The 23,339-nt window shown below is 25.8% G+C and overlaps 3 protein-coding genes across 5 annotated transcripts; all 3 read left to right on the top strand.

The window, feature by feature from the left end:
• Positions 1-127: 127 nt before the first annotated feature.
• Positions 128-7,524, top strand: LOC127284424 (cyclin-dependent kinase 14). 2 transcript variants are annotated; one of them, XM_051309840.1, is made up of 7 exons: positions 128-702; positions 2,173-2,262; positions 2,339-2,467; positions 2,546-2,760; positions 5,681-6,063; positions 6,137-6,681; positions 6,751-7,524. In XM_051309840.1, exons 1-7 carry the CDS (start codon positions 657-659, stop codon positions 6,840-6,842), a joined length of 1,500 nt encoding a protein of 499 aa, XP_051165797.1. In that variant the 5' UTR covers positions 128-656; the 3' UTR covers positions 6,843-7,524. The 2 variants fall into 2 exon arrangements, with proteins under 2 accessions (XP_051165797.1, XP_051165798.1); XM_051309841.1 differs by having other exon boundaries at positions 2,564-2,760.
• Positions 7,525-8,248: 724 nt separating this feature from the next.
• Positions 8,249-19,094, top strand: LOC127284423 (serine/threonine-protein kinase SIK3 homolog). Of its 2 annotated transcripts, XM_051309838.1 has the most exons (13): positions 8,250-8,544; positions 9,146-9,442; positions 9,538-9,708; positions 12,098-12,221; positions 12,418-12,538; positions 12,638-12,866; positions 12,982-13,303; positions 13,369-13,511; positions 14,771-14,924; positions 15,219-15,350; positions 16,599-16,817; positions 16,891-17,087; positions 17,171-19,094. In XM_051309838.1, the coding sequence occupies exons 1-13, from the start codon at positions 8,392-8,394 to the stop codon at positions 17,675-17,677; spliced, it is 2,769 nt and encodes a 922-aa protein (XP_051165795.1). In that variant the 5' UTR covers positions 8,250-8,391; the 3' UTR covers positions 17,678-19,094. The 2 variants fall into 2 exon arrangements, with proteins under 2 accessions (XP_051165796.1, XP_051165795.1); XM_051309839.1 differs by lacking the exon at positions 15,219-15,350 and having other exon boundaries at positions 8,249-8,544.
• A 1,720-nt stretch (positions 19,095-20,814) lies between these two features.
• LOC127284434 (transcription factor 21-like) lies at positions 20,815-22,913 on the top strand. The gene is made up of 3 exons (XM_051309856.1): positions 20,815-21,243; positions 21,403-21,724; positions 22,597-22,913. Exons 2-3 carry the CDS (start codon positions 21,407-21,409, stop codon positions 22,714-22,716), a joined length of 438 nt encoding a protein of 145 aa, XP_051165813.1. The 5' UTR covers positions 20,815-21,243; positions 21,403-21,406; the 3' UTR covers positions 22,717-22,913.
• Positions 22,914-23,339: the final 426 nt, after the last annotated feature.

Below are 23,339 nucleotides of genomic sequence, written 5' to 3' on the forward strand. Positions count from 1 at the left end.
CATTCTACAATAGACGTTTGAAACATTTGGGACGTTTCACTTTTTATACAGTGTGAAAGCACCCTTAAGTGGTTATTTTCAATAAAACTCGAACACTCTTTGTTCTTATATATCTCTGGTTGAAAATTATTGGGATGGTAGCTCTATTTTATCAATTTGATGATGACAGTAGTCCATACATCATGATTTGATGTGTTAAGTTGTTATAAACAGTACTTGATTCACAGAATTCTTTACAATCAATGATGGAGAAATTATTTGTTGATATAATGTGTTACATGTGAGATCATGTGTGCTATAGGATGCAATAAAGATTCGTAAAAATCTACTATGCTTTAGGCCTTTCAATAAATGCTTGTGTTTAGCTTTGATTTTAATGTTTAAAAAAAATTATGAAGGAGCCATGAAAATAGTAATTTAAAAAATATTTGTTTAATTTTAAAAATAGTTTATGGTGCTGAATATATCAAAGAAAATGTTGGATGTGCAAAATTTTAATGAAAAAATAAGAGATCGTGATTTTTGTTAGAGCTTAAGGCGTCAAGGGGTTGACAGATTCCAACGGTTTTGAACACATTACTTACTTACATCTAAAGTGTACAGTGCGTCACCGCCCATATGCGATGTCTTCCGTCCGTAAAAACGAATGAATAATCATGTATTGTCAAGACAAGAGCTCAGTGGCCTCTAAGAGTAAAGAGGGTGAGTTTCTTTTCATTTATTTGTTTTCTCCTTCACGCATTTAAGCTTTATTGTTTCATAAATAATTCTATTGTACATATAATTATTTAATTAAAAAGAAATTAATTTTTTTTATCCTTATTCTATCAAGTTTTCAATTGTATTTTCTACTTTTGTAGTTTACCGAAGTTATTGTTATAAATTCAATAATTAAAATTAAAGTAAACATAATTTAATTCTTTACACCCTTATTTGTAATGTTTCATTTTGAATTTTGTATTGGTAGTAAGGAATATTTTTTGTGTCTAAAATAATGCAAAAAAAAAAAAAGAAATCCTTTTTTCAAATGACATAAAAATGTCAAACAAATTGAACTAAATTTGTGGAGTTAAAATTTACTTTTACACGGCATATTTTTACAATTAGAAAATCTTGTGAAATAAAAGAAAATATCTATTATTTTACTGTATAAAAATTAAATGCAAATTGTTATTGTGTATAAGAATTTAACTTCATTGGAGAAAGTATAACGTTTTTGAGGTCGCTGAATGCGAATCTGGTCAATATTTAAAAATTCAAAATTTAAATAAAAGTACTTTAAATATTCTTATAAAATTAATTAATCATCTGCTATTGCAAAGGCAGTTTTTCTTTTTTTCTCTTATGAGAATTATAAAATTTTCTGAGAAATTATTTGAAAAATAAAAGATTATTATTAATTTACGTTGACGGAAATATTTGTCCCATTCTGTAAATATTCATAATTAAGAGTTAAAGTAAAATTTAATTTTTCAAAATTTTTCTAAAAGCTGATAAATATTTGACTTTTCAAGGAAAATCGAACATTCTAAACTGACAAGTTTGTAGATATAAAATTTATAAAGTATATCATTTGCCCTGTAATTTTGCTGATTTTACAAAATTTGATTGACATTTTTCCTATTAGCATTTTTTATAAAACAGAAAATTCGACAAAAAAATAGACTTGAAAAGAATATTGGAAGTGCAAGTTACTCTAAGCTCAGCGTTACTTTTAGTACGATTGCGCAGCTCTCATTTTGGGCGACAAAGGCGACCCTTTTTAGTTGAAAAAGGCGCCCCATATTGGTGGTGAACTGTCAATGCCATGTAGCTCAATCAAAAAAGGGGCGCCTTTTTCGCCCCCTTCCCAAAGTGAGAGAATTATGTTGCCCAAGACCCTACTAATGCCGTCTAGTTAAAGAGTAAATTGTGCTCCCTATATTTATTTCATGTACATTCTTACCTCTTATTATTAATAGGTTCATTTTTGCTTCTACTTTTTCAAAAGGTACGTTTTTGATTTTTTTTTGTTTAATTAATAATCATATAAAGTGAAAAATAATAAAATATAAATATAAAATAATAAATAATAAAATAAAAATAAATATATAATTGTTCTCAAATGATATTAATATTTAATTAAACGAGTGTGAAAAAATGATTAAATTTAATTTTTTTAATTGTTAATAGGCGCTGTCACTATGCGAGATAAAAAAGGTGGTGCTCTTAGTAGGGTACAAAAATTGAAAAAACGTCTCAGTCACAGTTTTGGAAGATTATGTGAGGAAAATTTCTAAAATTGTTTATATTAAATAAAAATGTTTTTCAGATAAACAAAAATTTTATTTAATTACAGCTATATCGAAAGAGGAAGCTGATGATGTTACAAATCGAAGTCAGTTACCTTTTAATGGATATTCTGAAGAATTCCTAGATCGATTGGAACCAAATGGAAACATACCATCTGATAAAGGTCATAGATATGGTAATATTATTTCCATTTTTTCTTTTTTTTTTTTCCTCTAATTCAACGCAAGATTTTTGTTTTTCTTTTTTTGTTAAGATTTTTGTTCATCCGCAGAATGGACTGGTGTTGGTGATCATGACAGAGTACATAGACAACTTTCAGTGTCGAGTGACTCAAAATTATTAGACGATGATATACGAGAGGAAGCAAAAGTTATATTACGACCACGTCGACCACCTCGTCCAAAATCGGAAGTATTTCTTGGTCCTGATCCACCGATGAGAAGAACGAAAAGATTTTCTGCATTTGGAGTAAGTAGATTCTTTTAACAATAAAAACAAGTTGTTTATTTTTTCACCATTTAGCTTTCTCATCATGATAAATACTTATATTATTAGTTTTAAAAAAATTCAATATTTCAATTTTTTGTTAAAAATAAAAATAGCGATTAAGTTTATAAATATTGGTAAAATGAAAACTTTATATATATATCAATCGATTTTTTTAATGCCAGGAATACAATTTTGATAAAAATTAATTAAAATTTCTATATAGAAAAAAGTTATTTCAAAAAATACAAAAAACGATTTTTTTTCAAAAATTCATAAACATGATTTAATCTATAAATTTCAGTAAAATATGAACTTTATATAGGTTAATCGATTCGTTTTAATGCATGTTTTTTTAACAAACAAAATTAAATTTACAATGAAAAAAATTTATTGAAAAAAAAATTTTTTTTCAATATATACACACACATACATCTGGACATTTACTTAGAACTTCATATACAGGCCTCGGATTATATGACTTTTGCGACTTTTTTTTACATTTTTAAACAAAGTACTTTTTTTTGTATACAATACAGATTTTCTTCAGATATTTTTTATTTCAATTATTTAACTAATTTTTAACTAAAATTGTTCTCTAAATTAATTATTTTCAATAATTTTTTTGATATTCCTCACAAATTCAATTATTTTAAACTATTTTTCAATTTAAAAATTTTATAAAAATTTAATAATTATTTAAAATTAAAAAAAAATCATCAAATAAAAGTATCAAAAATTTCTATTCAAAATCACTTGAAATTGAATTATTTTCAAAAATTTTAATTTAAAACCTTTCAAAATTTAATTAGGGTTAGTTGGGGTAAATGGGGACAAGAGGTTTTGGATCTTAATTTACAGTTTTAAAATGAAGTTCAACGTCAATATTTTATCCTCAGATCACCTGCAAGAGGTTTTGAGTATTGTCAAGCTTTTATCTTGAGAATTGGCAGCAAGATAAAAAAAATTTATCGCTCAATGCATAAAAACTTGAAAATCAATGTCAAACTGTTTCAGTATTTTGTCTCGCATTTCAAAGAAAACAGACTTAAAAATCATACCAAATTTTTTTCTTATTCCTTATGACTCCTTTAACAGAAATTCACTTGAATTTTTGATTTTTGTCAATTTGGTTAATAATGACAAGCTGTCCCCATTTACCCTGAGTTTTCAAATTTTTGGGATAAATGGGGACAGCTTGACATTATTAACCAAATTGACAAAAATCAAAAATTCAAGTGAATTTCTGTTATGGGAGTCATAAGGAATAAGAAAAAAATTTGGTATGATTTTAAGGTCTGCTTTTTCAAATGTGAAACAAAATATTGAAATAAAAAAAAATAAAAAAAATTTTAATTGTACTACAAATTTTTTTTTCAAGTTTTTTCATCCCTTAATACAGTAATATACTTAAGGAAACATTTGTCTTAAAACAATCTTAAATTTTATGAAATTTTCTAAATTTTGGGGTAAATGGGGACAGTCAGTTTCATGCGTTTAAAGCTTATCTAAATTTTTTTCTGCTCCATAAAATTAATCCTGGGAACGTAAATAACAACTTAAAAGAAAATAAACCCACAAATATTACCCTTTAAAGGAAGAAACTTACGTAATTTGTGAAAAATAGCGATTTTGTCCCCATTTACCCCAACTGACCCTATTTCTAAAAAAAATTCCATCTAGGGTAAATATACTAATTACGGTGCGATTCGAGCCAAAACACCTTTCAAATAGAAAATTCGACATTTCTATTGTCTAAAGTCAATTTAAGACTTATTAAACTAAAAGCTTATGTTAATATGAGAAATTAAAACTAATATCGTAATCTTCTATTACGGCGCGTTTGTATCAGTTTCGGTGTATCAATTACGGTGACCAAAATTACGTGTATTTTGAAGACACTTTGCCCGCCGTGATTGAAGCCAATGGAAATCTTAAACATGTTTCATTTACGGCGAGGGAAGAAATTTGATTTCAAATAATTAAATTAATAATTGTTTAAATGTGCATCTTTATTAGTAATTGTATCAAAAAAAGATTAAAATAATTTTTTTTTAATCATTTTGCAACAGTTACATTAAATATAATAGTAATAGTTATTTTTTATGAACGCACCGTAATTAGTGCACTTACCCTAATTTATTGAAAAATATTTTTAAAATATTTTACAGAAATTTCAATTCTGTAAAATTTAATTATTGTCTGAAATTTAACAAAATCTTTTGAAATTCAATTATTTCTTTAAAAATTCAATTATTTAAAAAAATTTCAAATAAAAACTCTAAAATTGAATTGTTGTCAGAAATTAAAAAAAAAACTACAGTAATTTAAATTTTGCAGAAAATTTATTTAAAATTAAAATCCTTTGCAATTTAATTATTTAAAAACAAAGAATTTAAAAATCTGTAAAACTTAATTACTGTCCGAAATTTGTTTGATCATTAAAACTAAAAACTATGACAAAACTTTTAATTCGAATAAATTGCTTAAATACGACTTGAAAAATTTTTTAAAATTGAACTTTAAGAATATTTTTTGGAAATTTATTTTACTTAATTAAAATTTTGAAAATTGGTCTTGGTTCGATTCTGAAATAGAAATAAATTTTCTTGGTAATATTGTTATTAAGAAATTAATATAATGAATTTAATATCTAGTAACATCAGTTATTTAAAGTAAAATATTTGTTAACTAATTAAATTTAATTAAAATAAGAAAAATCGATTAAAACGACTTTTTTTGCGCCTTAAAGTCGATCCGAGGTCTGCATATATATTAATTCTAGATGAAAATGAGTCCATATAACCTTCTTTTGAAAAATTGAAAATCGTCACGAAAACTTCATCATGAGGAAGCAAAATATTAGTTGATATCTATTATTAAGAGGAAATTATTCTTTTAGGGTGATTCGCCATTTGGAAAATCGGAAGCATACATCAAATTAGAACAGCTTGGCGAAGGATCATACGCAACTGTATTCAAGGGTTTCAGTCATCTTACAAATCAAGTTGTTGCTCTTAAAGAAATTAGATTACAAGAAGAAGAAGGTGCTCCATTTACTGCCATTAGAGAGGCGAGTCTATTAAAAGAATTAAAACATAATAATATAGTAACACTACACGATATAATACATACGCGAGAGACGCTTACATTTGTTTTTGAATATGTTCACACTGATTTGTCCCAATATATGGAGAGGTATGGAAGTGGAGGTGGATTAGATCCACGAAATGTCAAGTTATTCCTATTTCAACTATTGCGAGGTTTAGCTTATTGTCATCGAAGGTGAGAAATTAATTCTTGAAATTTAAACTTATTTTAAATATTTTATTCTTTATTTATATTACCTTTTTTTCAGGCGTGTATTACATCGTGATGTTAAGCCACAAAATTTGTTAATTAGTGAAATAGGAGAACTAAAATTAGCTGATTTTGGATTGGCGAGGGCAAAATCTGTTCCTTCGCATACGTATTCACATGAAGTGGTAACATTGTGGTATAGACCACCGGATGTACTTTTAGGATCAACTGAATATTCAACGTCACTTGATATGTGGGGTGTGGGTTGTATATTTGTTGAAATGTTGACGGGAATTCCAACATTTCCTGGTGTTCGCTGTCCATACGATCAACTAGATAAAATATTCAAAATTTTAGGAACTCCAACTGAAGATACATGGCCAGGTGTAACACATCTGAAGGGTTATAAACCTAATAGATTAGTATTTTATCCAATACGAAAATTAGGTCTTTCCTTTCCTAGACTGTATGATGTAATTGAAGGCGATAATATGGCATCATTGTTACTTCAATTAAATCCAGATCAACGAATTGGCGCAGAAGATGCACTACGTCATCCATATTTTGACTCTCTTCCTAGAAAACTATACGAATTGCCAGATGGTAAGTGATTTTGCTTCCTCTTTTTTTTTATTTATGATAAAATATATTTATTTAATTAATTAATTGCAGAAGTATCGATATTTAGCGTTGAAGGATGCCATCTATACACAGAAACACGACAATCGTATTCTGATCCACGGCACACATCTCTTAAAACTTGAGGTTTGAAATACATAAGTATAGTAAGAAATAATTTATCTGCTCAGTGACAGAAAAATTTTTTCATTAGGAAACAGATGAAAAAGAAAGTTGTAAAACAAAGACTTAATTACAACCACTGCGCCTTGACGAACCTATCATCATACACTTTTCAATCTAAACAAATTTTGTTATAAAATTATAAATTAAAATCTAATTTTAAGTCATACTTTTAAAAAGTTTCGAAAAAAAAATTAGTGAATGATTTTTATTTATAACAAAACTTAGAGTAAATTTTAAAAAAATCTGCGGTTATTTCATCCAAATATTAGTTTTAGATCCATAAGAATCAAAAATATTATGTAGAAAAAAAAACATCGTACCCTAGTTTTTAGAGACTCGTCAATATTGAATCTATTGATAATTATAGACATCAAGGCAATTGAATTGTTAGTAGAAAAAAAGAACATTTCGCTTTTAGAATTTTAAAGAATTTTTAAATGAAAAGCTAACAAATTTTTTTTTACAAAATGTTAGAACAATATTTATTGAAAATTTGTAATAATGTTTTTGACTTTTTTTTCGTTGAAAAAAAAGAGTCAAAAACTAATAATAATTTTTGAATATACATATTTTCTTCATTTGTTAAAAGTGCACATTTCATATTGTATTTATAAAAAATAATTTACTGTGGATAAAAGTTAATGCTCAAGAATCCCTTATCAAGTGCTCAACACTGTTGATAATCCCTATAAAAAGTAAATTAAATAAAAAAAAATACAATCTTTTTTCCAGTGAAAGAGAGAGTGAGAGAGAGAAAATACAAAAAAAAATATTGTGAATGTAAACATTAACATTTCTTTTTTTAGTTATTTGGTTAAATATTATGTTTACTTACTGCTTTAAATGCAGTTATTAATTATTATATATAAAAAAATAATCTTATTTATGTAATAGTTGCAATTCTTTTACGTTTTTTCATAGAAAATGATTTTTCAAATATCATATTAAGCAAAATTAAAGCTATTATGGCATGGATTTTAAATAGAAAAATTTTTTACAATTTTGCATTTTCACGACATAAATAAAAATGCCAAATAATTGATTAGTATGTAATCAATTCATAAATAAAAGAAAGATAATAAAAAAAACATTTTTTGATTTTTAAGGGTAAAGATATAAATAATTTTGTATTTCCTGGTATCCTTAAGGACTGTGGCAGTGTAAAGGTGTCTCTACAATGGATTTAACGTGAGTTTCAATAATTTAGACAGAGATAGATAATTACATCCCATCCTTATCTAACTCGCGGAAAGAGAAAGGCATAAAGGAGGTTACACATTTACGTTATTTTACCTAAATTTATCAGTAAAAATAAGTAATGCCATCTAATAAGAAATTGTGGTACTAAATTAGTATATCTTCTAACAACATGTTCCATGGCATAAATTTGCCATTGCGGTTCAAGTTACATTCCCAGCGCTGAATAAGACATGTCTAAAAGGCATCTCTGTCGTTTTCTACAAAGACGATTTATAAATATTTAGGAGTAGATGCTTGAGTGATAAAAAAATGGCATCCGCGACAGTGTCGCAAAATGATGTTTTGCACCAATTCCCTGTTAATAAACTGATTCGAGTCGGATACTACGAACTAGAAAAAACAATCGGTAAAGGAAATTTTGCTGTTGTTAAAATGGCTACCCATGTTGTAACAAAATCAAAGGTATGTCTTTGAAATGAAAATTTCTTTTTTAGTTTGTCAACTTTTTAATTTCGTTCCTTAGTACAATATATATGTAGACTTGTAAATATTTGTTTTTACGTCAAGTATTCGAGTTTTTAGATAAATGATAAGTTGTCAGTAATTGTAAAATTATACTATTTAGTGTGTAAATTTTTCATATAACTAATTGTTTCTTGTGTTAAATATAAAATTATTTAATATTTAAAGTACTTTCATTTATTTTCTTTGTTGTTTCACTTTTTTTATAGCTCAGTTCATGTTTTTACTAAATGTCCAACGAATGATTGCTTTGGGAAGATTTTTAATATTTGTTGATTAATAAACACATGATCTAGCTTACGTCACAATTATAATACTAAAAAACTAGCTACTATTTATTCTCTGGACATGAATTATTTTACACTTTTTTATTGAACAAACAACCCACTGTTAATAGTTGATAAATATTTTGTTTTAACTTATTTCACACCTATTAGTGTTATAAAAATAATTAAATTAGTAAATTTTGTATTTATTGACAGTGTACGATAATTCAAATAAGTTTATTTTTTATTTATTTATTATTAAAATCTGCTTATAGGTTGCCATAAAAATAATAGATAAGACGAAATTGAATGAAGAAAATTTAGCAAAAATTTTTCGTGAAGTTCACATAATGAAAAAATTACGACATCCACATATTATTCGACTCTATCAAGTTATGGAAACGGAAAAAATGATTTATTTGGTCACTGAATATGCACCTGGTGGTGAAATATTTGATCATTTGGTTCGTAATGGTAGAATGGTCGAACCTGAAGCAAGACGAATATTTCGTCAAATAGTTTATGCAGTGCGTTATCTCCACCAGCAAAGAGTGGTTCATCGAGATCTTAAGGTAACTGATTTTTAATGTTTCAGTTATAGAAATAAATAATTTAATAAATCATAATTAAATCATTTGTGTTTTTCTTTTAAATTTAATTTTAATAGGCTGAGAATTTACTACTTGATGCAGACAATAATATAAAATTAGCCGATTTTGGATTTAGTAATGAGTACACACCGGGTGTACCATTGAGTACGTGGTGTGGATCACCACCTTATGCTGCACCTGAAATATTTGAAGGTAAACATTATGATGGACCCCGGGCGGATATTTGGGTAAGTACAAAAAATTATTAATTATCAGGGTGTCTAACGGTCAGGGAAAAGTCAGAAAATGTCAGAGAATTTCATTCAAACTCAGGAAAATTTGTATAAATTTATACAAAAATTAAAATTTTTTTATGAATTAAAATAATTTTTTAATCTAACAAGACTTAAATGGTTTTTATCGCCATTTTTACTATCATTAGAAATTAACAGGGTTGCCACAGACCTGGAAAACCTGGAATTGTCACGATACTGAAGTACGCAACGTTTATGATAAACGATTTTTTAAAAATAATTTTTTAGAATGAAAAATTCTATAATTTTTTGCGTGAAAAATATTTCTTTTAGTTTTTATTAATCAACAAATATTATAAAAAATATTTTCGTAGGTATAAATTTAATAACTTTCCGTGTTAAATAAAAATTGATTTCCAATCGTTGATCATAAACGTTGCGTACTTCAGAATCGTGAATTGTCATGAAAATTTTTTTTAGTCATGGAAAACCTGTAAAATTTAGGGAATTTTATGAAATATCGTTTTGAAAATTGTACTTTCTGTATTTGAATGAAGAAAATCTCAAGTTTACAAGTTGAAATTACAACTTTTCTGTTTTAAATTTAGTGCTTAAAGTTGAAATTAACATTAGTTCATTATTTCAGTAATTTCATTATGTAGTTTAAATTTTCAGTGGAACAAATCTTATAATTGCATTCATTTTTATTCAGAAAAATTTTATAAAGTGGAATTAATAAATTGATCGATTTATTTATTGAATTTTTATGTGATAAAGAAGGACATAAACAAAAAAATTAGTTTTGAATAATTAAAAAAAATTTTTTTTGCATTATATTCCTGTTTAAAATTTTTATGAGTTAAAATCTTTAAAATTCTACTAAATTAAAAATTATTTTCATTATTTGACTCAAAAATCGCCCTGAAATTGACCTTAAATATAAGTTTTTATAAAACTGATTTTCAAAGTTTCTGACAATTTCAACTCAAAAATTTTATTGAAAATCTGAAAAAATTGTATAAATTTACTTTAAATTAATAAACAAATAAATAAAACTTAAAAAATGGTTCAGAAAAAGGAATCTTAAATTTATTTAATCTAAAGATGTTGAAAATTTTTCTCAGTTAAATTCTGAAATATTCTAAATAACATTTTTTAAAAATTATGACTTATTAAAAGAAAAGGACAAGTTTTTTATATCAAATATTATTATATTTATAAGTCAAAACGAAAAAATACATCAAATATCTTCAAAAAATTTTTTAAAATATTTTCATGAATTATTCTTAATAAAGAATTCATCACAAATACTTGGTTTCTTATTCAGTTTTTATATTATAAAGTAGAACATAAAACAAATTTAATTTTGAAAAATTTTTGATAATATATTTATTTTAAAACTTCTTTTAATTATTTGACTCAATTTATGAAGAATTGGCCTTAAATAAATTTTTTAAGAGACTTTTTTGTTTCTTAAAGTTGATCCGAAGCCTGATTCAATCGAATTTTCATTTCGTACAGAGTTTTTATGTAAGCGAATTCTATTTATTAATTGAAAATTAGTTGAAATAAAAATTAGGCTGAATAAAAGTTCTGATAAATAAGAATTAAGATAAGCGAACATTCGATTAAATAAAAATTCAGATAAGTAAAATTAAATCAATACAAAAATTCAATTAAATAAAAATTCCATTAATTAGAAATTCTTTGAAATAAATATCTGTTAAAATTCTGTTACATATAAATTTTGTTAATAAAAAATTCTGTTAAATAAAAATTCGCTAAAGTAGTTATATGAAAAACAGATAAATAGAAATTTCATTAAATAAAAAATCAATTAAACAAAAATTCTTCGGTAAGAAAATTCCATTTATTATGAATTTTACTTTATAAAATATGGTTAAATAGAAATTCGATCTTGTTGACATCGAAACATGGAAAAAAATCATTATATTTAATTTGAATGATTTCATTTTGCGGTTTTATGCAAGCAATTAATTTACAGAATATTTTATTGTTAATTCAATTGAAATATCTTGTATTTTTTAGTGTAATTAGCTAAAAATTCATCAAAATTGATTTATATTTGGGTCTGGAATTTTTTTTAAAATGGTCTGAAAAACCTGGAAAAATCAAGGAATTTTAAAATTAGTCTTTCGTGGCAACCCATTTTTAATTTTTTGTTAAATATATCGGTAACCATATTTTTGTCCCAAAAAGGCAGAAATAAAGTTAATAAAAAGACAAAAAATGTAGAAGTCTGGGAATTTTTTTCTCAATCCTTGTTAGACACCCTGATTATTTAAAAAACATGTTTTATAGAATTTTCAAGTAAAAATTTCTTTATAACAAATAGTATAAGTAATTAAAAATACTATTACAGAGTCTTGGAGTTGTTTTATATGTACTTGTTTGTGGAGCTTTACCATTTGACGGTCCTACTATGCAGTTACTTAGATCAGTGGTTATAGCTGGAAAATTTAGAATACCGTACTTCATGTCTGCGGGTAATAATAGATCAAATTAAAAAGTTGCTATTATCTAAAATTTTTTTTTTATATTTAAAATTGTTGATTTTTTTTAAATTACCTTCTTTTTCTATCTAGAACAATAAGTTTTCTAGTTAATATCATTTTTATAATTTCTTCTTTAAAAAAAAATAAAAATGGTATATAATGGTTTCGGATAATTTTTACATTTCAGATTGTGAAAAATTAATTAGACATATGTTGGTGGTTGAACCAGAACGTCGTTTAAGTATCTCACAAATTTTACTGCATCCTTGGATGTGTGGCGATAATGCAAAAGAATCAAAATCAGGAAGGTAAATTTATTTCACATATTTAATTTCAGTTTAGAATGAATTGATTTTTTTTGAAAATTATATTTCATTGATAAATTATTATTTTTTATTGAATTTTAGAAATAGCCCTGAAATTATAACGCCACAAATAAATCAGATAGTCATTGAGAGTATGCTAAGATTGCCTGGTCTTAGTGCTGACACATTATTACAATCAGTGCAAGGAAATGCTTTCGATCATGTTTCGGCAATATACAATTTATTAGCAGATCGATTGGAAACAGCTTTGCCCACCATACAGAGTATTCCAGTGGATTATGGAGATGATGACGCGCATCAATTAGAAAAGGTACAATTACTATTAGTATTATTAATATTATTATTATTATTATAATTATTAATGTTATTGTTATTATCATCAAGAAGTAAGTGAAATTAAAAAAAATGTAAATTTTTAAATACAGTTCGGTGAAACAGAAGCTGAAACAGATGAGAGAAGTAATCTTCAGTTACCTGTTTGTACGCCAGATCATGCGATAAGGAGACATACCGTCGGTCCAGGAGATACATCCTATCAACCTCCTGCAATATATCCTTATTCTTTCAATTGTCCATCGGGTTTTCCCCCCTCACAACTCCTTCCTGCATTGCATTGCAATAATGATCCTCAAGTATTACCCCACACGAATCTCCCACTAAATCTTCCTTTAGTTCAAAATCAACCGCCACAAAACTTTCAAATTAAGGATCAACATTTATTGAAACCGCCAACTGTTATGGGTGCCAGTAAGTACTATCAAAATTTATATTTTCTTTATTGTTATATCTAAAAAAAAATTTTTTGTTTACAGCCAGTAGTTTTGGAAGAAGAGCTTCTGATGGTGGCGCCAATTTGCATGTATTTTATCAACAACAACAACAATATGGTAGCAGTTCTGGTAATGGAGAAGAAAGTGGTTGGAGTCATCCTGGTAGTAGAGAACATTTACAACCAGTAAGTTTAATTATTCTTTATGCACTTTAATTCCAAAATTCAATACCTGAAAAATTATTGAAAAAAACCGTGAATTCGCATTGAATTTTTAATTGATTTTTTTTTAAATTCACCTGATTTTCTTTTAAATTGAAACTTGTGATGAATTATTCTAAATTTTTGATCCATCTCTAAGTAAAACGTTTCTTCAAAATAAAACGAAAAACTAAAAATTTGTAAAAACAAATTTTATAACTGATCGATTAAAAAAATACGAATTCTAAAAATTAAAAAATTGTAAACAGTACTAGAAATGTTCTAAAAATTTTCTCCGTGACATTTTTTTTAAATATTAATATTTTCTAAAATAATTTCTAATTTCTGATCTGAAACCAGGTAGGATAAATTTTTAACCTTCATCAAGCCGTTTTCGAGATATGAATTTTTCAAAATTTAAGAATTATAATGTTTTTTTATTTTTGAATCCTCATAACTTTCTTATAAATGCATCAATTTTAAGTTTTTTTTTAAATGTCTATTTTTAACTGAACTTTCCAACAATTTCATGCAAAAATTTATACAATTAAAATTTATTTTATTTTTTATAATTTAAACGTTAAAATCTTGTTTTTAAAACTGTATTCCTCCATTTCTTTTTTTTAATTTTCAAAAAAAACTAATTCCTTTTACAATAATTTTAAGCCTGGTCTGGTCGTTGGAAAACAATTTTTTCAATATTTTCGAAATTTAGAATTAAAATACATTTTTTATATCTTATATACTTTTTTGAAAATTTTGCACATTTTTACCCAATAAACAAAAAAAAAAAAATTTAGGACTTTTTTTATGGTTTTCACAATAAAATCAAATTTTTTGGGTTATTGTCATTATCATTTTCGTAATCAGCGCATCAAAATACATAAAAGTACGTAGTACAAAAAAAAACCGGAGATATTTTTAAAAAATGCAAAACTAAAATTTTGAAAAAATCGTTTTCCCACGTCCAGACTTATGTAATTTGATTTATTGACTTTGCTGTCAAAGTCAAATTCCGTTTTGACGTCAAAATCAAATTTATTTTTACGAATTCATTTTTTTTATTGCAATTTGACGTCAAATTGCAATAAAAGAAAAAAATGAATTCGTAAAAATAAATTTGATTTTGAAATCGAAGTCAAATCAAATTACATAATCAACACCCAGGAAAAAACTGTGAAAGAGCCTTAAATTTTTTTTGGAAAATTTTTGTTATCTTACTAATTTAAATTCAATAATTTTAGGCAGGTAGTCCAACCAATGTACAATGTACTCAATCGTTAACCGTTGGAGTTAGTGGAAACAATGCTGAAAGTAATGGAGCAAATAATTCAAATACATCAGGAGGAAATGATCGAAGAAGACGCAGTGGTTTAACAGCTGTTATGCAAAGACCAGGTATAATTCGAATTATTTTTTTTGTCTCTGCTTTTGGTGTGAAAAAAAGATAGAATTGTAGTTATTTGTTGTATAAATATATATTTAAGTCTAGATGTTATTCCATATTAATCATTGTTTTTTTCCAGCAAAATTTTGTTATAATTTCGTTTATTTTTTTTTTGGCAAAAAAGTGTCATAGGTATTTTAATTTATTTTTTTTTTTTGATTTATTGAGTGTTTTGTTTTGATTTTGCATGATTTTTTTACGTCCACTGCACTCCTACGCCTCGATCACTGGTAATTTGCATGTAGTTATAAATCCGGAACTCGTTATGGAAGTGGAAGCTAGGATGAATAGAGCTTATCTTCCATCGAGATTGCTGCCCTCACATCTTAGGACGTCAACGCATTCTCATAGGAAATCCTCTTTATATCCCATTTCTGGTAATTTTTTCTATTTTTGAGCTTTGTTTTTTTTATTTTAAAAGCTGGTAATAGAGAACTTCTTTACTTTTCGATTACTGCGAGGATAATACTTTAAATTAAAAACAGTAATTCAGCATGCGGTAAGAAATATTTTTGTATTTGATTTTTGTAACAAAATAACATTAGCAGGCCTCGGATAGACTTTCAGGCGCGAAAAAAATCGTTTTTTAAAATTATTGAAAATAATTGAATTTTGGAAGAGTTACAGTTGAAATTTTAAAGAAATAATTGAATATCAAAAAAAAAAAAATTTAATTTCAGACAATAATTAAATTTTACAGAATTGAAAATAATTTATCAAATAATGTTAAATAACATTTTTTAATAGTAATTGAATTTCTAAACATTTACAATTCAGATTTTTGAAATTAATTGAACTTCAAGTGATATTGAATTGAATTTTTTTGTGATTTCTGTTGCTGAAGAATTTATTAAAAAAAACGCTGCCAAAAATTCAAATTTAATTCTTTTCAAAAACCCTTCGTTCAATCACGAGCCATACTCACCCACTAACAGAAAATATTTTGGTTTTTGATTTTGAATGAAGCAGTCCAAAAATATCGTGACCACCGCAAAATCAATTTTTTCAGAAGGGGCCTCAAAGAAACTATTGCTACGGCCCTGTTTTTGAATATTTTTTTTCAAAAATTTTATGAATTATTTATATTATAGTGTATTTTAAGAAACCAAAATGTTAAAAGAAAAAAATGATTTACTATATGAAGAAAATCATTTTTTTTAAACATACTTTTTCTGAAAGTTTTGACCCATGTAACCCCTTAAATAATTGAAGTAAAGAAGATTTTAAAAAGATCTGCATTGTATACTAAAGAAAAATGTATTTTGTTTATCAATTTTGTTAATTTATTTATTAATATACGGGACTAAAAAAAAGTGTTCCATTTGTACATATAGTACTTAAATTGTAAAATAACAATTATAAACTTAAAGAGTTAAAGCTGCGTTCTTATTATTAAATAATAGTTTGCGAAGAGTAGTGACAAATTATGATTTGTTAAAAAAAATCGAAAAAGTCGCATCTTATTAAAATAAGTCGAAAAATGTTATATTTTCGAAAAAAAGTGAGAAAAAGTCGAAAAAATCGTATAATCCGATGCCTGCATTAGCTATTAGATATAGATAGTATTTAGCAAAGGGAAAATATACAGTCGACAATCGTCTCTTACGTTAATTTTCATTTATTAGGATCCAGGGACTCGTATAAAGAACCAACCGCACATGTAGCTTCAGAAAGATACTCACCTGTTAGACGCGCTTCAGAAGGTTCAGGACCTCCAGGACCAGGAATTCAGGCGCTTCAACAGGAATATCAACAATTACAAAAGCTCGCTTCTCCGTCTCATAGTCCTGTTAGCATTCCTGGTTCTCCTGTTCACGAGAGAGGCGTAGCTGCAATAACACAAGGTATGAAAATTTCAAGAATTCTTAAAATTGTAGATTTTGAATTTGAATTTTTATCGTCTCAATAAAATTTTAGGACTCAGTGGACTGACTACAACCTCAGTACCAGGTAGTATTGTTCATGGTACTCCAACTCAACCACCGGCGACGCCTTTGGATCTCAGTCCATTACGACATCATCGATCTCCAGCAACAACTCCCGTTAGTTACTCCCCCAGTAACAGTCCAGCGTTAGATATGATTCAAGAAGAACATCACGTGGACTTTCCAAGGGTATTAAAAATACTATCGAAATAATTAATAAAAAAAAATAAATAAATAAAATTGGTTTAAATGTTGGAATTTTTTTTTTACAGGTACCACCTCAAATATCCGTAACGGATGTTTTAGGAGGACAAGTAGTTTTAGTTGGATGCTCACCATCACCTTCTCCATCACCTGATTCGTTAGAAGACGTATTACCGGAATATAATCCTCTTCCTCGTTTTATAATATCGGAACTTTGTGATCCATCATTACCAAGTATCACACGTGGAATTGGTAGACCTCTCAGTACGCCAATACCAACGGAAGTTGAAGTTACATTGTCTGATGAATCAAGTAGATTAAATTCAGAAACAATATTAGGACGTGTTAAACAAATTATAGACGCTAGAGCTCCACCAAAAGGTTTTATTTTTTCACGTGAAGAAATTGAAGGAGGAGGATTTAGTTTAGAATATCCTGGTGGTGTACAAATTGAATTAAGGGTATGTGAATCAGAGGAGAGAGAAGTGAAAGGTATAAAAATGCGTAGAATCAGCGGGGACCAAGTGCAATATAGTCAATTGTGTCAGCAATTGATTTCTTGCATTACCGTTTGACGACAACAAGAGCATTATTACACCTTATTCTTATTTTATTTTCTTACATTCCTGGTGCCACACACACTCACACACACACCATATGTTTACAGTATTGCACAACATTTTTCCCAATGTTGAGTAATTCTTTATTCTTCTTCTATATTTTATACCGGATTGCTTTTTAAAATATTATATTAATTTAGAAAATTGGTAATTATAAAAAAAAGTTAATGGTAGACCTTAATAATAAGGTGCAATAATCTTTTTTTAGGTGTATTCTTTTTCTTTATATTTATCATTTTAAAAAAATAGATATGAAGTCAAGAATAAAAGTTTACAAAAACTTTGTTATTCTGATGTCTTAATAATTATGCTTTTTTTTAATGAAAAAGAAAACGATGCTCATCGATTTTAATTCGCGGTTTTTTTTTATTAAATATTATATCTCTTTGAGGCCATGTACTCTGAGCTTCAATATTGTTTTGTTATCAAGTATAATGTAGTAAACGATATTTAGTTTGTAATAATTCGTTAAAACATAATTAATTATGTGAAGAAAAAAAAATATCAGGAGGTAATACATGTCTATAAATAGTGTTCGTAATATTTAATAATGCAAATTGTTTGCATAAGCAAAAATGTATTAGCAAATTAGAAGAGGGTGTGTTCTTTCAAATTAACTTTCAATTACCGATTTAAATGTTCTAGAAATTAATTTCCTTAAAGCTGCATTGCGATATTTGAAAAGACATAATATTCACATAATAGTGTATTCAATAAGCTTGATTTATTTTTGATATGTTCAAAATAATTTTAATGGATGAGTAATTATATTTCATTCAAAACAGTTGCTTACAATATGTTTGGCAATTATTTTTCTAATTTTTTATATTAAATTCATTAATTTAGATTTTTAGGTTTTATAACTTGTAAAAATTACGTGACGTATCGAATGTACGTATTGAATAGAAAAATATTAAAAGTACTTAAAATTAAGTATTATTTGAATTTAAAACTAAGACTTTCTTCAAAGAATTACATTTTTTAACTTACTTTTTAAATTACTTTTTTAACTTTTAAAAATTTGTTAAATTGATTCCCCCGCATACAAATCAATATTAAAAATTGAAAATGTAATTGTATAATATTTTTTGAAAATAATTGCCTAAGGAGATTTAAAATAATTTCTATAAATTCGAATTTAAAGACCGCGCAACGTTTATGAATGAGGTTTAATGAAATCATCGTAATTATTTAAAAATTTGACAAAAGAAAATTACAATTTGTGCTTTACTAGTTAGATTCATATTTCTTAGAAACTCCATAACAATTATTAGGAATATCAATTTTTAAAATGTTTAAAAACAAAATAAATAATAATAGCTTAAAATCGTGTAACGGTTTACATTACAATTTAGAAAAATTAATTTTAATATACATCTTTATTAAAAGTAAGAAAATTTTGAATGCAATGTAAACCAAACGCATTTTTAAGCGTTATATATTTTTTTCATTTAATGCAGCTGTTAGTAATAATAATTTGAAAATTTTGCTTTGAAAGCTTAACATTATTCCGCGAGAACGGTTAATAATAAACAAATTTATGTTACATTTGACCTTTTTAAATTCAGTGGTGTAAAAAAGTTTAAAAATTTACTTTTCACATTTTATAATTTAATTCCAACTTATACATAGGTCTTTTTATATAAAAAAAATGAACATATTTAGGCAATTTGTGTAAGTGACAATGCGAAATAGAGGAAAATATGTGAATTATAGTGTAATTAATATTCTTTATATTTCTTAAGTTCATACTTACAGTGTTCATGAGAAATTAATTTAACGAAGCATTTAATTATATTAATGAATATTTTAAAATTATAAAAAAAATTATTCAGATATAATATCAAATACATTAAATTTTTACATTAAATTAAAATAAAGGCATGAATCAATAAAACATTTTACCGTTAAAAATAATTAGCATGTTATTAGTAAATATAATTTATGTAATGTAGTTACTTTTTTGTGAACTTTAATTATAGGCAAATAATAACAATATAATAACGGTACTATTAATCAAAGTTTACAATTTACAGAATATAATGAATCGTGAATGGTAAATTCTTTAACAATTTCAAAAATATTCGAATGTATTTTATAAAGTATACTTTTTTCTGCGTAATTGTTAAATGCTTCGTTAAATTAGACTGAATGTATAAATATTATATGTATGTAAGTGAGTGAGTTCTATATATTTTAACGAAACAAAAAAAACACTTTCAATTTTAATGATATGTAGAATATTATTGTCATTAACATAAGACAAAGGAAATAATAGACTATTACTTTTTTAAAATAAAAAAAAAATAAATAAAAAAAAGTGAAAGTATACACTACAAATATAAGGCTTTCGTGTCTGAAAAATATTATTAGATTAATTTTTGCAATCGTCTTTCTTCATGTCTGTCAAAATACATAGTTTCAAAAAAAAAATTGTTGATGAACTTTGTAAAGCACAACAGAAAAATGTATAAAAAATACGTGTATATACAAATATAAAAACAAATATTGTAAATATTTCGTAAGAAAAAAAAAGAAATGTACATATAAAATAAAAAGCAGTTTAAAGCTACTTGAATCAGCATTACAATTTATTTTTTATGGAAGAAAAACGATTGAGTGTATTTCTGTAAAAAAAAAAAAACAAAATTAATAGTAAGTCAATAATTAGAACTTCTAGTAGGAAATAGTATAATTTTTTCTGAAAAAAACCACTTAACTGTTCTAATTGAATTGAAGTAGCTTTAAATTAATTCCAGATAGTATGTACAGTTTTGGTTTTATCGAATGTATGAAGTTAAAACTTTATGTAATTTGTAAAAATCAGTAATTTTTTACCTAATAATTGTGATTAGTTTTTCATGTTAATGTATTTTTATCATTAATTTGTCACCATTCCCAACTGACGTTTATAACTTCCATATAATTTTAATTATTTTATAGTTATTCTATAAATTTTTAATTAAGAATTTTAATTCAACAAAATTTTTATCTCTAAGGAAGAAAAATTTTCATGAAATGATAATAACTTGACAGCGGTTTTTTCTAATGTTTTAATTGTAATTCTTTATAAAAAATTTTTTATAAAAAATTTAATATAACTTTAGCTTCTTTGTCGTCCATAAAATTAAATGTAGGGGAGGATCTCTGGACCAAGTTTTAGAGATTACGATCCAAAATAAACAAATGATTGGACGGTAAGTAAAGATGAAGGAGGAGACTAACGTATATGGAGGAGGAAGAAAATGAAGAAGAAGAAGATTAAGAAGAAGTGGGGAAATAAAACAATTAATGCTCCGCCCGCTCTCAGGACAACACCAAAAATTCATTCATTCAACTTTAAATTATTCTCTAGTTTTCTCCCGCCCGTGTTCATCTTTGTTAAAAATCTAAAAAATTAATCAACAATTTTTTTAATATGTTTTACATTAAATTTTAAAGCGTGTATTTTTTTTAAATAAATATTTAAGGAAAATAAGTGAAAAGTTCATTAAACAATATAAATAATAATTCATTTTACAGTAAGTTTGTGTTTAATTTATTTAATAGTTTTACTGAAAAAACAGACAATTTTTTTTGAAAAACTAAATTATGTGATAAAATTGAAAGTAAATTAATTTATTAATTAATTAATAAATAGTTGGAAGAAAATATTAAATATTTTTTATGTATATTTGCAGAGAAATGCCACGAAAGAAGAAAGTACCAATACCTTCTTTTAGCAGTGAAGAGGATTATGAATTTGAAGAAAATTATAATAATAAAGAAAGATATAATAGTCGAGCACCAAGAAATGCTGCTAATGCACGTGAAAGAGCAAGAATGAGAGTATTGAGTAAAGCATTTTGTCGATTAAAAACAACTTTACCTTGGGTGCCTGCTGATACAAAACTTAGTAAATTGGATACTCTTCGTTTGGCGGCAACTTATATTGCCCATCTTCGAGCAATTTTATGTGACGATGGAAGTTCTGAAATTTCCAAATCTATTTCTTTGACTTTGGTGAGTATTTGTTTAAATAAATGAATTTTATTAGACTTTATAGTTTATTTCGAAAGAGTAAATCCAAATAGAGGAGAAAAGTGGTATTTATTTATTTAAGCCAAAACACGCTCTCAAAAAGATATTATAGCCATTTTGTCTTTTTATTTAACGATTAATTTCTTATTTTTGCGATTGCAATAAATTAGCACAAATACCTGGTATACATTTTTTCTAAATTACCATAAAAAAAAAATTAAATATTAATAATTTACATGATATTGAAAAAAAAGAAAATAGTTTCATTATTGTTCCAGATGAATTCAATCTAAAACCTTAAGATATATACTTATACCGAGTTACAGAATTTGCCTCTTATTCTGTTTATTCTAAACCAGGTGGCTCAAATCAAATATGACTCGTTCGTATTCTCGTATGTTCCAAATTTCTTTTATTTTGTCTTTCTAGCACACAAGACTTAAATTTTGTGTTCTAAGTGCCAAAGTAATAAAATCATCCTATGATTATTTTATGTAAAAATACATGACTTCTTGCATATTGAGGATTAAAGGGCTTTTCCATGAAAAAGCGGACATTCTGTTCGTGCGTCACGATGACTCAATTTGTCTATAACTTTTTTTTTTAATTATTATAAAATAATAATTTTTTGTTACATGGGAAAAATAAGAAAATAGAAACGTGTCTTGTTTTGGATTTTATAAGAAAATTGAAAAAAGATACAGCCGTTTTAGTCATCGTAACGCAAATTCAATTGTTCTCATGAAAATGCCCTAAAGTAATCGAAAAAAGTAGAAATTTTCTCTCTATTGTAACAGCAAAAAATAATAGATGTAAATTTGAATTAGTGATTTATTGAAACTAATTTTTTTCAGTCTTGGCCGTTTGTTGTTCAGAATGTCAGTCTACCAATTTTAAGTAACAATAGTAATGATACTACAACGGAAACTTCTATTTTGGACAGCAGAGCCAATTGTTTATTTAAGAATATTTAAATTTAGAATAAAATCACAAATTTTATAAATTGTGTGAAAAAACTGAAAGCCAAATTATAATATTATAAAAATTATTTTTTAAAAAATATTATTAGAGTTAAATAAATTAATATAATGTTTAACATAATATATCCACTATTTCAGCATGTTAAAAACTATTTATAAATCGCAAAATATAAGTTACCTTTGCCAAATTTTTTTTTAAAAATTATATTATAACGACAAAAATTATTCCATGTTTTAAAAAATACGAAATAAAAAAATTTTTTAATTTTTATTATTTCTTTTAAATTATTATTACTAAGGGTTGAGAATTTTCTTTTTGCATTAAATCGCAAAACAATGGAACTTAAATGGTACGCCATGTATATTTTTCTTTCGGTTTAAAATATAAACAAATCTTTATCCCCATTTATTAGAAACACTTATGCAGGAAACAAAAAAAATCTATTAACGGATATAGAATATGAAAGGTACTAAGTAAAATAAATAAAAATTTAGAGGAAGGAAAGGACCCTGCTTCTCGTGAAACGGAAGCTAAAATAACATATCGAGTTCCACAGTCATAGCAGATAAGAAAAGGAAATCCAATCGAGAAGATTCTTTCCCTTATTTCTACCGTT

Source organism: Leptopilina boulardi, unplaced genomic scaffold, assembly GCF_019393585.1.
Source record: "Leptopilina boulardi isolate dan_hultmark-lab unplaced genomic scaffold, ZJU_Lbou_2.1 LbouV2_324, whole genome shotgun sequence".
In the NCBI taxonomy this organism is placed as follows: Eukaryota; Metazoa; Arthropoda; class Insecta; order Hymenoptera; family Figitidae; genus Leptopilina; species Leptopilina boulardi.